Here is a 12054-nt window from a genome sequence, read left to right as displayed (position 1 = left end):
CTCTTTTAACCCCAAAGAAATTAAAAACAAGGAGCGTATTGTCCAAAACATTCAATCTCTTCTATTTTATTTTAACAACAATAGCAACAAAAGCCTTCCCAGCTTTCCATCACTGGTTCCTACTATGTTCCTTTCTCTTCATGGGCAGCATGAAGGAGCTGACTCTCCATCCACCTGTCTGCTCAGCCCCCTGCAGTCTGACTCCCAGCTCATCCCCAGCCTCCTCTGAAACTGCTCGCAGTGTCTTCCACGTGGCTAACCCCAGTGGACTCTCTTCTGTCCTAATCTTTATTTGACCTCTCTCTATAGTTTCATTCTTCATTTCATTCTCTGATTCCTGAACCTCTGCTTTTTGGCTTCTCCTATACCATCTTCCCTTGGTTCTTTTGTTATCTCTCACTTTGCCTTTACAGACCTTTCCCCTGGATTCAGCCTCAGTCAACTGTCCCAGGATTTTGTCAAGAGGCACATCTCAGCTCATTCTGTACACCCTCAAAGGGTGATCTCATCCACTCTCACGACTTCAACTCACCAGATGCAAATATGACTCCCACATCTGTATCTCTAGGCTCTCCTAAGTCTCACTTTTCAAGACTACCTGAACGTCCCATAGTCCCCTCAAACACAGCCTGTGCAAAACTGGACCCATAGTCTCCTCATTTCCACTCCCCGCACCGCTACCTACCCTCACCCAACCCCCTCCAAAATCCATGCTTTATCTCCTAGATTCCACAGCTTGGTAAATGATACACCATTCATCCACTCAAGTCAGAAATCTAGAATCTTCTCTTCTGTCCCATATTCAACTCATCACTGGGTCTTGTCCACCTAAATCACTTTCAGATACGGCCCAACCCTCCTTGCCCATTGTTACCACTTCACTTCAGGGCCTCAGGGCCCCTTGCCTGAGCTATGGCAATACATTCTTTTTAAACATTTAAATGTACTTAATTTTATGTTTTATTGTTTGAATTGTTCAAATTTTGAAACTATAAAAGGCTCCCTCCTACTCCCCTCACTAAATTCCCTTCCCAGAGGCAATCACTGTTATTAGCTTCTCCTGTGTCCTTCCAGAAGCATTTTTACACAAAAGCATCTTTTTTTCCTCACAAAGAAGGCATTTATTTGAAAAGCACTCTCTGCTCAAAACCTTCAGCAGACTCCATCACCTGTGGTAAAGCTCAAGCTCTTCAGCCTGGCATTCAAGGGTCTCTTTGCCATATCCGTTTCCCAGCCTCCCCATTACATACCCAATGCTCCGGCGGAACTACAGTGCTGCGAAACTACTCGATGTTCTCCAAACTCTCCTTCACCTCTGGGTCTTTGCCTTCATGGGGAGGAAGCTCTGGGACTTCACCTTGGTCAGAGTGCTCTTCAGAGCCTGTGCCCATCCTCAAAAGGTAGCATGTTATACACACTGCTCTGCATCTTCCGTTTTCCATTTAATGTATTCTAGAGATCTTTCCATGTTGGCACATAGAGAGGGTCTTCCTTCTTTCTACTGCTCATTGCATTCCATTGCATAGATGCACTATAAGTTATTCAACTGCTAGTACCCTCTTTTATGGACACAAGGAGTTTCTAATCTTTTTTTTTTTTTTTTTTTTTTTGCGGTACGCGGGCCTCTCACTGCCGCGGCCCCTCCCGTCGCGGAGCACAGGCCCCGGACGCGCAGGCTCAGCGGCCATGGCTCACGGGGGCCCAGCCGCTCCGCGGCACGTGGGATCCTCCCGGACCGGGGCACGAACCCGCATCCCCGGCATCGGCAGGCGGACCCTCAACCACTGCGCCACCAGGGAAGCCCTCTAATCTTTTACTATTATAAAAAAGGCTGTAAAGAACAACTTAGTACATAGGTCACTTCACAGAGGTGCTAATCAATAAACGGGACAAATCCCTAGAAGTGGAACTGCAGAATAGGGATGTATATGCAGTCGTAATTCTGATAGCACTGCCAAATTGCTCTTCATAAAGACTCACCCATTTCCAGTCTTACCAGCCACGTGCAAAAAAACCTTACCTCTGGCCTCTCCACCTCCATTCATCCCTGCATGGAAATGTGTCCTTCACATGATTGTCAACACCAGCTTTCTAAAATGCACATCTACATGTCACTCTCCTGCTTGCCCTGCCTACGAGCCTTCCATATCTCGTTAACCGATCTTGAAGACTTTTCACTGTCTAGAACTGTGCTGTCCAGTGTGGGTCATTAGCCACACGTAGCTCTTGAGCACTTGAAATGTGGCTAATCACAACGGAAAGGTGATGTAAATGTGAGATAAACACTGGATTGCAACGACTCAGGATGACAAAAAAGGATGTAAAATATGTCATTAATAAGTTTTTAACATTGATTACATGCCTAAATGGTTAATTTAGGATATAGTGAGCTAAATAACATAAAATTAATTTCACCTGTTTGTAATTTAAAAATTATAGCTACCAAAAATTTTAAAATTAATATGTAGCTCACATTATATTTCTATCGGACAGCACTGGTCTAGACCCTTCCTCTGTCATCTCCCTTACTCATCACGGCTTCCCAAGGCCTCAGTGTCCCCTCTGTGCTTCAGATGCAGTGGTCTCTGTGCTTTTGATGCTCCCCATCCCTCCCTCTCCTTCTCTCTTTTAAGATTCTTCTTCAAACTTCCTATCAAGGCCTTCAAGAGATTTTGCTTTTTTAGTCACAAGTCTACCTCACCTTACCAGCCGGTGAGGTCAGGTGCCTCCCCTTTCACCTTTATTCCCTAGTACACAGGGCACAGCATGCAGTTCAGTATTGGCCAAACAGAGAAATGAGAGCAGAAAAGCCCCAAGAGCCAGTCTAAAGCATAGCGTTAGAGAAGGTAACATGTGATGTGTCACAACGCAGGTGAACAAATTCAAATTTTTAAAAAATGTAGGTAAGTTTAACCTGAATTCAGAATATGAATTACATTTCAGCTGCAAATAATAGTAACAACAGTAAGAGTTAAAAGGAATCAAAAACTCGGGAGAAACTTTCTTTGACTTGAGCATCTGCCCAGCCTCCATCCTCACCAGGGGAGGCTTGGCCCTGGGCGCGTCTCTCGACCGCTTCTCCCCGGCCCGTTCCCCGCCCGAGTCCGCAGGAGAGGAGACCCGGGCGCCTCGGCGCCCTACCGCCCCGGGAACAGGGGACGGGACCTACTCACCCGGCAGTCCGCGGCAGGGAGGGCAGCGAAGAGAGGAGCGGGTGCGGCTCTGCCGGGAACCGAGAGAGATCTCCGGGAAAGCGAAACTGAAACTTTGCGCTCCAGGGCGGCGGGGCCCGACGCACCCCTGCCAGTGCCCGGCACAGCGGCGTCGCGAGTCGCGGCGTCATCCCCATGCGGAGAGCCATGGCTTCGAACCTCTGCCCGCCGTCCCCGCTGCTCGTGCGGGTGTCGCATCCCGGCACCCGCCTACCATGGAAGCTGGAAAAGTACTTCCAGAGCCGGGAGTCGGGCGGCGGGGAGTGCATCGTGCAGGCCCGGGACCGCAACGACCCCAACTCGGACACCTTCCGGGTGCAGTTCGTGCATAGGGCGAGTGAGCTGCGGGCCCGGGCTGGGGGGCAACCACCGTCCTTGGGAAGAGGGGAGGGGTGGGGGGCTCCATGCAGACCCAGTTCAAGCTGACCTAGGAGAGAGGGCGGGAGAAAGTCTGGTGGGGGACAGGAACCTGGGGGTCCTGCTGGCAAGAGGCGCAAACCCAGAGAGTAGGACAGAGCTCACAAGTGCCCAGTCTCTGACCTGGGCCGACTGTGCCTTAAAGTTGATACTTCGCAGTCTCCTCGCCGTGACTCCTATGTCTCAGCTCTCAGAACACGCTTGCCACCCCCAGATGCCTGTCAGCCCTTGTCACTTAGGAATTTCACTTTTATGTTTTACATAATTATTCCACTTTTTTGTTTTTGAGAATTCGAAAAGTTATATATGCTCACTAGGGAAAAGGGAGAAAAGAATAAAGAAAACCACCTGGAGAGAAACAATGTGAACATTTTGATATATTTCCTCCCAGCCTTTTCCTCTGAATGTCAGTAAACACATAGTAGTTCTAAAACTGAGTCTACACTTCTGATTCCTGCTGTTTTCACTTAATTCAGAATGAGTGTCAGGGAAATGGGGAACTGGCAACAGTTTCAGGAACATGACTTTTAATGAGTGGACGATACTCCATTATCATTAAGCTTTCCTTTCTACAGTAGAACTTAGGCTGCCTACTTTAGAGTTTTGAATAGCTCCCTCACCTTATCACCAACCCACCATTCCAGGATATGCAGGGAGCAGCCCTTACTGGCAGGGTTGTTGGGGCAAGGTACAGATGCATGAGTAAGAGGATTATTTGAAATTGCTCCCATTTCTATGTGTATGTATGTATTTAATGTCTCCACTGAAGGTAAGGAGGGAGTGTTGAAGAAAGGAAAGCACCAAATTGTGGTTGACAACAAACCTGTGACTATATTCCTGGAACCCAATGACAATGCAGCAGAGAACACCAGGATGTCTTCTTTGACACAGTCACAAAAAGGGGCAAGCCCCGGTGAGAAGCATTCAAATGAAAAGGACATTTCTAGCGCTGTGGATTCCTGTGTCCAGAAGGTGAGTATTGAAGGAGCTAGGTATGTTCCTGCAGCTAACTCTCCAGTCCAAGGACCATTTGCTGAGGATTCATTATGAGCCTGGCACTGTTGTAGACATTGGGACACAGAGGTGAACACAACAGACAGGTCCCTGCTGGGGAGAGGTACATAGAAAGACAATAAGCAAGAAAACAAAATAAATAAAACCATTTCAGAGAGTGATACGTGCTAAGGAGAAAATATAATGGGGTTTCGCCTTAGAGCTTGACAGGGCCAGGGCAAGGAAGGAGAAGGAATCTGTGTTATTTCCGACCAGAAGTCAGAGTCTCTGAGGAGGTGACATTTGGCCTGAGACTTGAATGATGAGCAGGGGCCAGCCATGCAGAGTCATTGGACAAATCAACTGCCTACTGTGTGCCAGGCACTGTCACAGGAGCTGGAGATCAGCCAGGAGCACAGCAGACCCTGCCCTCAGGGACCTTACATTCTAGTGAGGGAACCAGACAATAATAGTAAACATATAGATACGGAATAAAATATCTGCCAGTGATAAATATCTGCTAGGAAGAAGAATAAAGCAGGATAAATGATAGTAACAGGACTACTATTTTAAAGAGGATATCAGGAAAAACCTCTCAAATGAGGTGACCTCTGAGTAGAGACACAAATGAAGTAAGGGAGCTAGCTAAGTGGATTTCTAGGGGAAGAAGGTTCTAGGCAGAGGGAAAAAAACAAGTGTAAAGTTGACACCCCCCCTCCCCCCCTCCCCACACACATCCAGACAGGAGCTCACATCCTGAGCCCAAGAGCTTCAAAGAGAGAGATAAGCATGGCTGGAGGGCAGAGAGCAAGAGAGAGAGTGAGAGAGGAACTTGGAGAGGTACCTAGAAGTCAGGTCTTTGAGGGATGAAGGTTAGGACTTTGGATTTTAACTTAAATGTTAGGAGATTCCTTAGATGGTTTTAAGCAGGGCAATAGAGTGATCTGATTCACATTTCTGCAGGATCACTCTGGCTGCTGTGTGGAGAACAGAATCTAGGAAGAGGCTGAAGTGGAAGGTCAGAGTCCAGTTAGGAGGGGTTGCAGTGAGCCAGGCGCAAGGTGACAATGGTTTGGACTCCGGTGGTCCTGACGGAGGTGTGAGAAGTGGCTGGATTCAGGAAACATTTTGAAGATCTAGAGGAAGGATGTTATATGCAGAGGAAATAGCTTGTGCAAAGACCTCGAGGGAGAACAAAACATTAGAAATCTTGCTTTTATATTACATTCAATTTGCCTCTGTCCTTTTTCACCTAATCTGGTGTTTGTCTTATACTTGAGCTTCTAAAGGCCAGGGTTTAGAGGGCCCAGCAACATTGCATGCAGTTAGGGGGTTAGTTTTGTTTTGTTTTTTAAAAAGAGAAAAAAAGAAAGAAGGATGAGGGCAGAAGAGAAAAAACAATAATAGGAAAAAACATCATCCTCAGATTTATGGCTCCCTCCCAGGCTCACACTCTTCAGTGAGAGACACAGCAATTTACCCAGAAAGTCGAACAAAGTGCCTTCCCCCTGCCCTACTCCCCAAGGTCAAAGCAAGAGTGGCAGCTCTAGAATCCGGACTTCCTGTCCATGGAACTTTTAAAAATGTTAGTGCCCGGGCTCTACATTTACATCAGAATCTCTGGAGGTGTGCTTGGGCCTTGGGTGTTTTTTTTTTTTTTTTCTCCCCAGGCCATTCTAATATACAGACAGGGCTGGGTGCCTCTGGGTTGTAATACATTGCATGCTTTGCAAAAAGGATTGGAAAGAAGTCACAGCGGTTATTTCTCTAGTCTCTAGACATTCTCCTGAGAGGAGCGTAGACCTGGATGTCTAATAGATTTTATTTGTTCCCTTTTAAAATTTCAGATCTTTCTTACTGTCACAGCTGAACTGAACTGTCACCTGTTCTCTGAAGAGCAGAGGGAACACATCGCCATTCTCTGCCCCAGTGTCGAGCGAGTGAAGGGCCATGAAGGAATTGAGAAAGTGCGTGGTGACTTCAGAGATATTGAAAAAATACATGGCTTCTTGAGTGAACAACTCCTGGAAAAGGAGCAGAAACGAGAATCTTCCCCTTTGACAACAGAGAGGGAGCCACTCCATCAGCAGGACGGGAACAGCTGTGTTTCTCCCTCTGAACCAAAAACCAGGTCGGAAGAAAAAAGCAACCATTTTGAAGTTCCCTTGGCTTTCTTTGAATACTTCACATACACCTGCCCTGATAAAATATACTCAATAGAGAAAATGTTTGGGATAAAAATTAAAACTCAGAAGAGTTCTCCGAATATGGTCTGTTTAGACATCACCTCAAGTCAATCAGGTAACCTCGAAGCAGCTTGCGAGTCTTTTGTCAGAGAATTTCAGAAGCGTGTGAAGACTCTGAAGCAGGAATGTGTTACTCTGGCAGACAGTAAGCAGGCACACAAAATCAAACAGGAATTAAGTCACCAGTTTACAAGGCTCCTTATAAAGGAGAAAGGAGGAGAATTAACTCTCCTTGGGACCACATATGACATTGCAGCTGCCAAACGTTTTCTTGCCTCAGAAATCTCTGAAAGTCTTGTCGAGGCACCTGTGAAAATATCGACTCCCAAGCACATGATGAATGGAATTGAGGTTGACACTGCTCACTATAAGCTTTTAGAAGCAGAGTTACTCCAGGAGATATCACAGATAGAAAAGAAGTACGACACTCAAAGTAGGGTTTTGGGAACAAGTCAGAAAACCTACATTCTATTTGAACCTAAAACCAAGGAGTTAGATCTATCTGTGCATGCTTATTCAAGTTTCATTGATGCCTATCAACATGTCTCAGGTCAGATTATGAGAGAAGTTCTTTTGCTGAAACTTTTGGGCAAGGAGAGAAAGCACTTACATGGGACCAAGTTCTCTGATGACTTTCGAAAAAGGCATCCAGGTGTAGACTTTGTGCTAAATCAAGAGTCAGTGACTTTGATTGGGTTGCCAAATCACCTTACAAAGGCAAAACAGTATGTCTTAAACAGAGGGGGAACGTCTCCATTAGCTAGAGAGAAATGGAATGAAACACCCACGGACACGGATAGTAATGATTCAAAAACAGCTTCACCAACATCGCAGCGCTCTGCCAGTTCTGAGGTGTCAGAAGTGGACAAGGAAAAGGACATCTGTTCCATCTGTTTGAACACCATTAGTAACAGACAAGTGCTCCCAAAGTGCAAGCATGATTTCTGCAGCCCTTGTATCAAGAAAGCCTTGTCATATAAGCCAGTCTGTCCTTTGTGCCAGACTTCCTATGGTGTCCAGAAAGGGAATCAGCCAGACGGAAACATGAATGTCATTTTCAAAAGAGACTCACTTCCAGGTTATGAATCCCATGGCACCATTGTGATTACTTACAGTATCGAAGGAGGCATACAAACAGTAAGTGTTTCTGAGGTCCATGGGTTTCTTTCCAGTGTGCTGGGATCACCAGAGCCACGGGGACTGTTCTGTTACCAATTAGACAGTGGATTTCCCAGGTAGTTACCTCCATGGTCATATGCAAGGATTTTAAATGCTGATAACGGTAACAATGTTTACTTATAATTTAGGTATCTTTTGTGTCTGTTAAGGCAGAGAAAGGGTGGGTGGTGATTGTGCACTGGAGTGGGGGAAGTCAGGAAGGTGGATAGTGTTCCCAGCATGAACTTGGGGAAAGAGGAGAAATATGAATTATATGGGGAACGTGAGCAAACCTTGAATACTTTTGTTGATTTTTGTTTGTTCTATATGCATATGAACACATCTACACATCTAATAAAATTCTGACACAATGTTTTCATGTGACATTTTCTCGCCTTCATATAGAAAGAGCACCCAAACCCAGGAAAGAGATTTTCTGGAATATGTCGAACTGCATACTTGCCTGATAACGAGGAAGGAAGAGAGGTTTTGCATCTGCTTCGTAGGGCCTTTGACCAAAAACTGATTTTCACAGTGGGAGACTCTCGAGTATTAGGAGTCTCAGATGTCATTACGTGGAATGATATCCACCACAAAACGTCCAGGTTTGGGGGACCAGAAAGGTGAGAAGCTTTTGAAACAGAATGGCTGCTAAACAGAATTTAGAGGTCGTAAAACATGGCAATTTGAGGATGTGACTGCAAGGAGACAGTTTCTAGCAGTGGGATTGGATGCAGTGTTTTGACAGATGCTCATCTGGGGTGATAATCTCAAAGACAGAAAGATTGCTTCCTATGACCTTCTACCCTCCCAACCACAAAGCATCATACAGTTAATAAATTTTGCATCAGTGGGCAGCAGATCTTCAGAATCCAAGATGAATGGTATCTAAGGTGATTTAATTTGGGGTTTCATGTCTATTTGAAGGGTAGATCCTAGGAATGTTATTTACTTCGTCTTCTTTTAAGATCACCCTTTCTTCTACCCTCCCCTCCCATGAGTCCATAGAGATCCTAAATTCACTTGGCTAACAGAACTCTAGAAAAAGTCTTACTTAATGGGGATGGAAGTTGTATTATGGGCAATCCAATTGCTGTTTATGAAATTCAGATAGAATACCTCAGACCCTTAATATTCAAAAGGGAATACATCTTAAGACTTAATTTCCCAAATTTGAAAATCTTCCTGTAGCAAAATGATTACCGTCCCTAAAAATATAGTATATTATAACTTTATAAGAGTTATTGCTTACCATGAGCTGAAAATTAAAGTCTTGTTGGAATGCAGATCCTGGGCAGACAGCTAGGCCTGCTCACTAGCGAAATGACTCACAGCAGCACACTTACAAATCAGCCTTCAGGATTGCTTGTGAATACTTGCAACACTGAATGCTAATGCCAGGGACCTACTGTACAGATTCTTTAAAACCATCTGTGATGAAGCTAAGGGCCTTTTTCTTCTGCAGGTATGGCTACCCTGATCCTGGCTATCTGAAACGCGTCAAACAGGAGCTGAAGGATAAAGGAATTGAGTAAGAAGAGTATTGGAAGGATAAGTTGAGCCAAGCTTGCAAAAGGCACAGTTGAAGAAGCAGAGTAAATTCTAATCTAAATCCTTATGTAAAAACACCTTTAAAACTGTTTCATCTCAAGAAGTGGTTTGTGGGGAATTCCCTGGCGGTACAGGGGTTAGGACTCCGAGCGCTTCCACTGCAGGGGGCACAGGTTCGATCCTGCGGTTGGGGAACTAAAATCCTGGCTGCACAGCCAGAAAAAAAAAAAAAAAGAAGTGCTTTGTGTAAGAGTAAGAATCTGCTGGTCTGTCATTTCTGGAGTGTTACATTTTCTGGAAGATCTGTGTAATCTTGCTGCAGAGGTAGTGTGCCTCATTCTCGTGTCATCTTTGTGGAGGCTAGAGGGGTGGAGTTCTGTGGATCTGAAATCATCTTCTGTGTTGTTCAGCTGAAGTACCAGCTGTCAGTGGATCCTCCTTTTATTGCCATCTCTCGGGTAGTCCCTCAGTTTTGTCTGTTTGCTCTTTGATCCCCACCCTAAAAGTAAAACCTTAATGTGAAGGGTGGTCGGGTGGGAGGAAGGCTTTGGTTATGGAAAATTAGAGACCTCCGTTAACCTCCCTGCACCATGGCCAGAGGAGTGGCCAGGACAGAGACAGAGCAACCTTGGTAATAAAGGGAATAAGGCTATTATTTTTGACAACACAGAGCCTGGTGAACAGTTGGTGCTTAATAAATGTTTGCTGCCTGACTCAAGTTGCTAGTAACCCCGCAGAGAAACATGTTCCCTAAATCTTTGGCAGAGGCAGGAGTAAGGAAGACAGCTCTGGAGTCCTCACCACTTATTTGGGAAACGGAGTTTCTTACTCCAGAACTCATGACCTCTGAACTCTGACCGGCCTCTAACTTTGTCCTTGCTCCCTGCTGATTCCTATAACCTGCCATATGGTGTGCACTTCCCCTGCCCCAGTAATGCTACCCATCTCTGAACATTTTTCCCTCTGGATATAACTGTACTTTTTCTTTTTTTTTTTTGCGGTACGCGGGCCTCTCACTGTTGTGGCCTCTCCCGTTGCGGAGCACAGGCTCCGGACGCGCAGGCTCAGCGGCCATGGCTCACGGGCCCAGCCGCTCCGCGGCATGTGGGATCTTCCCGGACCGGGGCACAAACCCGTGTCCCCTGCATCGGCAGGCGGACTCTCAACCACTGCGCCACCAGGGAAGCCCTATTGTACTTTTATGTATACCCCGCTTGCAGTTTTAACAGATAAATCACAGGAATCTCCATAGACTCTCATGAGAAAAATGAGAAAAAACCCTTTTCCTCCCTTTTGCTAAGTCCTACCACGTCAGTGCTTTCTCCCTTAAAATATGTCTCCCTAAAATTGTCTGGACAGAGAAAAGGCTAGAGTCGTGCCTACCATAAGGAATACGGACATGTCAAAATTTACTTTTAAATGGTTCCTCAAGTCAGAAGAAAGTTTTAATAGCATACTATCTCGTTATCCATGTCCCAGCCTCTCTCCAAAAATGATGAAAGAGATGTCATTTTCTTTTCCTAAAGATACGTGTACACACAGTTTTTTTGGTCAGACAGTAATAGTTAATATTGTATACTTATTTTGTCCCCTTTATGAGAGCTTTATATCTGTGTGATTGATACTATTGGCATCCCTGTTTCATAACTGAGAAAACATGCACAGAGAGGATAAGTACCTTGACAAAGATCACATAATTAATAAGCAGAAGTTCTGGGATTCGAAGGAGTTAGTCTGGCTCCAAGGCTTCTGTGCCCTAGAGCTGTACTGTCTCCTACAGGGGTCTTTTCCTCCATGGAGGAGGCTGAGGACTCCCCATTATTCTGAGCTTCTCTCAGAAATGGATTCCTGCACAGTGCTCAAAGCAGATTTCCTCTGAGGAATTCCTGTTTGAAGAACTTAAAAACCCAGAATCTTTTTCTTTGTCCAGAGAGTTGAGGAAGTTTAAGGTAAATGATATGTCTTTTTTAAAAAAATCAGATTAGACATTTAGTTTTTGGTGATTCATTAAAGTCTTAGAGTTATGATTGTTTTGTATCTATGGATATTTTAGCTAAATTTGCTTCAAAAAAGCAAAAGTTTGGTCCCTGCTAAGGTCTGGATCCTTGATTGCAACGTGTACGCAAGTTTCCTAGTGTGGTTGGTGAGCCTTCGGATTACTGCTCTTGCTCTGTGGAAGGTATTATCATTGATATCTGCTATAAATAAAGTTATATCCATTTTAGGACCAGATTGCGTTCCTTCCCACTTCTTTTTCCTTAGGTTTAGATTCTGGGTGTTTCCTACAATACATACAGTGTACAACATACCATGTGGGCAGAGGTCTTTGCTTGATTTTGTGTGTAGCTTTTGCTAAATAGTATCACAATAGAACTTTACTGTTGACTTCACTGCTGCCACGTTCAGCTGTAAAAATCACATTTCTTAGTATTTTTCCTCCTTAACACATAGGTTACTACAAAGGTAAAGGTAGGCTG

General features: G+C 45.0%; 2 protein-coding genes across 4 annotated transcripts in view; one reads left to right on the top strand and one right to left on the bottom strand.

Moving 5' to 3' along the window:
- Positions 1–3298, bottom strand: part of PARP9 (poly(ADP-ribose) polymerase family member 9) — a 32204-nt gene extending 28906 nt beyond the window's left edge. Inside the window, exon 1 of one of the 2 annotated variants that reach the window (XM_019923197.3) lies at positions 3174–3298. The gene's annotated coding sequence lies outside the window, so the exon portion shown is untranslated. The remainder of the gene's footprint in view (positions 1–3173) is intronic. The other variant, XM_073804173.1, reaches the window with a different exon arrangement.
- On the top strand, positions 3219–11807 carry DTX3L (deltex E3 ubiquitin ligase 3L). Of its 2 annotated transcripts, none has more exons than XR_002173919.3 (5): positions 3219–3549; positions 4399–4601; positions 6470–8005; positions 8432–8919; positions 9492–11807. XR_002173919.3 is itself a non-coding variant. In XM_019923199.3 (5 exons), the coding sequence occupies exons 1-5, from the start codon at positions 3348–3350 to the stop codon at positions 9559–9561; spliced, it is 2229 nt and encodes a 742-aa protein (XP_019778758.2). In that variant the 5' UTR covers positions 3222–3347; the 3' UTR covers positions 9562–11807. The 2 variants fall into 2 exon arrangements, 1 of the variants encoding a protein (XP_019778758.2); XM_019923199.3 differs by having other exon boundaries at positions 3222–3549; positions 8432–8649.
- The last annotated feature ends 247 nt before the right edge of the window (positions 11808–12054 follow it).

The sequence above is a fragment of the Tursiops truncatus genome, chromosome 4, assembly GCF_011762595.2.
Source record: "Tursiops truncatus isolate mTurTru1 chromosome 4, mTurTru1.mat.Y, whole genome shotgun sequence".
Taxonomy (NCBI): domain Eukaryota; kingdom Metazoa; phylum Chordata; class Mammalia; order Artiodactyla; family Delphinidae; genus Tursiops; species Tursiops truncatus.
This window is presented reverse-complemented; position numbering and strand designations above follow the sequence as displayed.

What these genes read in the sequence shown, in the direction of transcription:
- DTX3L (XM_019923199.3), top strand. Translation starts at nt 3,348, where the DNA reads ATGCGGAGAGCCATGGCTTCGAACCTCTGCCCGCCGTCCCCGCTGCTC. An exon ending in GCAGTTCGTGCATAGGGCGA is followed by an intron (nt 3,550 to 4,398) that starts GTGAGCTGCGGG and finishes TCTCCACTGAAG; the next exon opens with GTAAGGAGGGAGTGTTGAAG. An exon ending in TGGATTCCTGTGTCCAGAAG is followed by an intron (nt 4,602 to 6,469) that starts GTGAGTATTGAA and finishes TTAAAATTTCAG; the next exon opens with ATCTTTCTTACTGTCACAGC.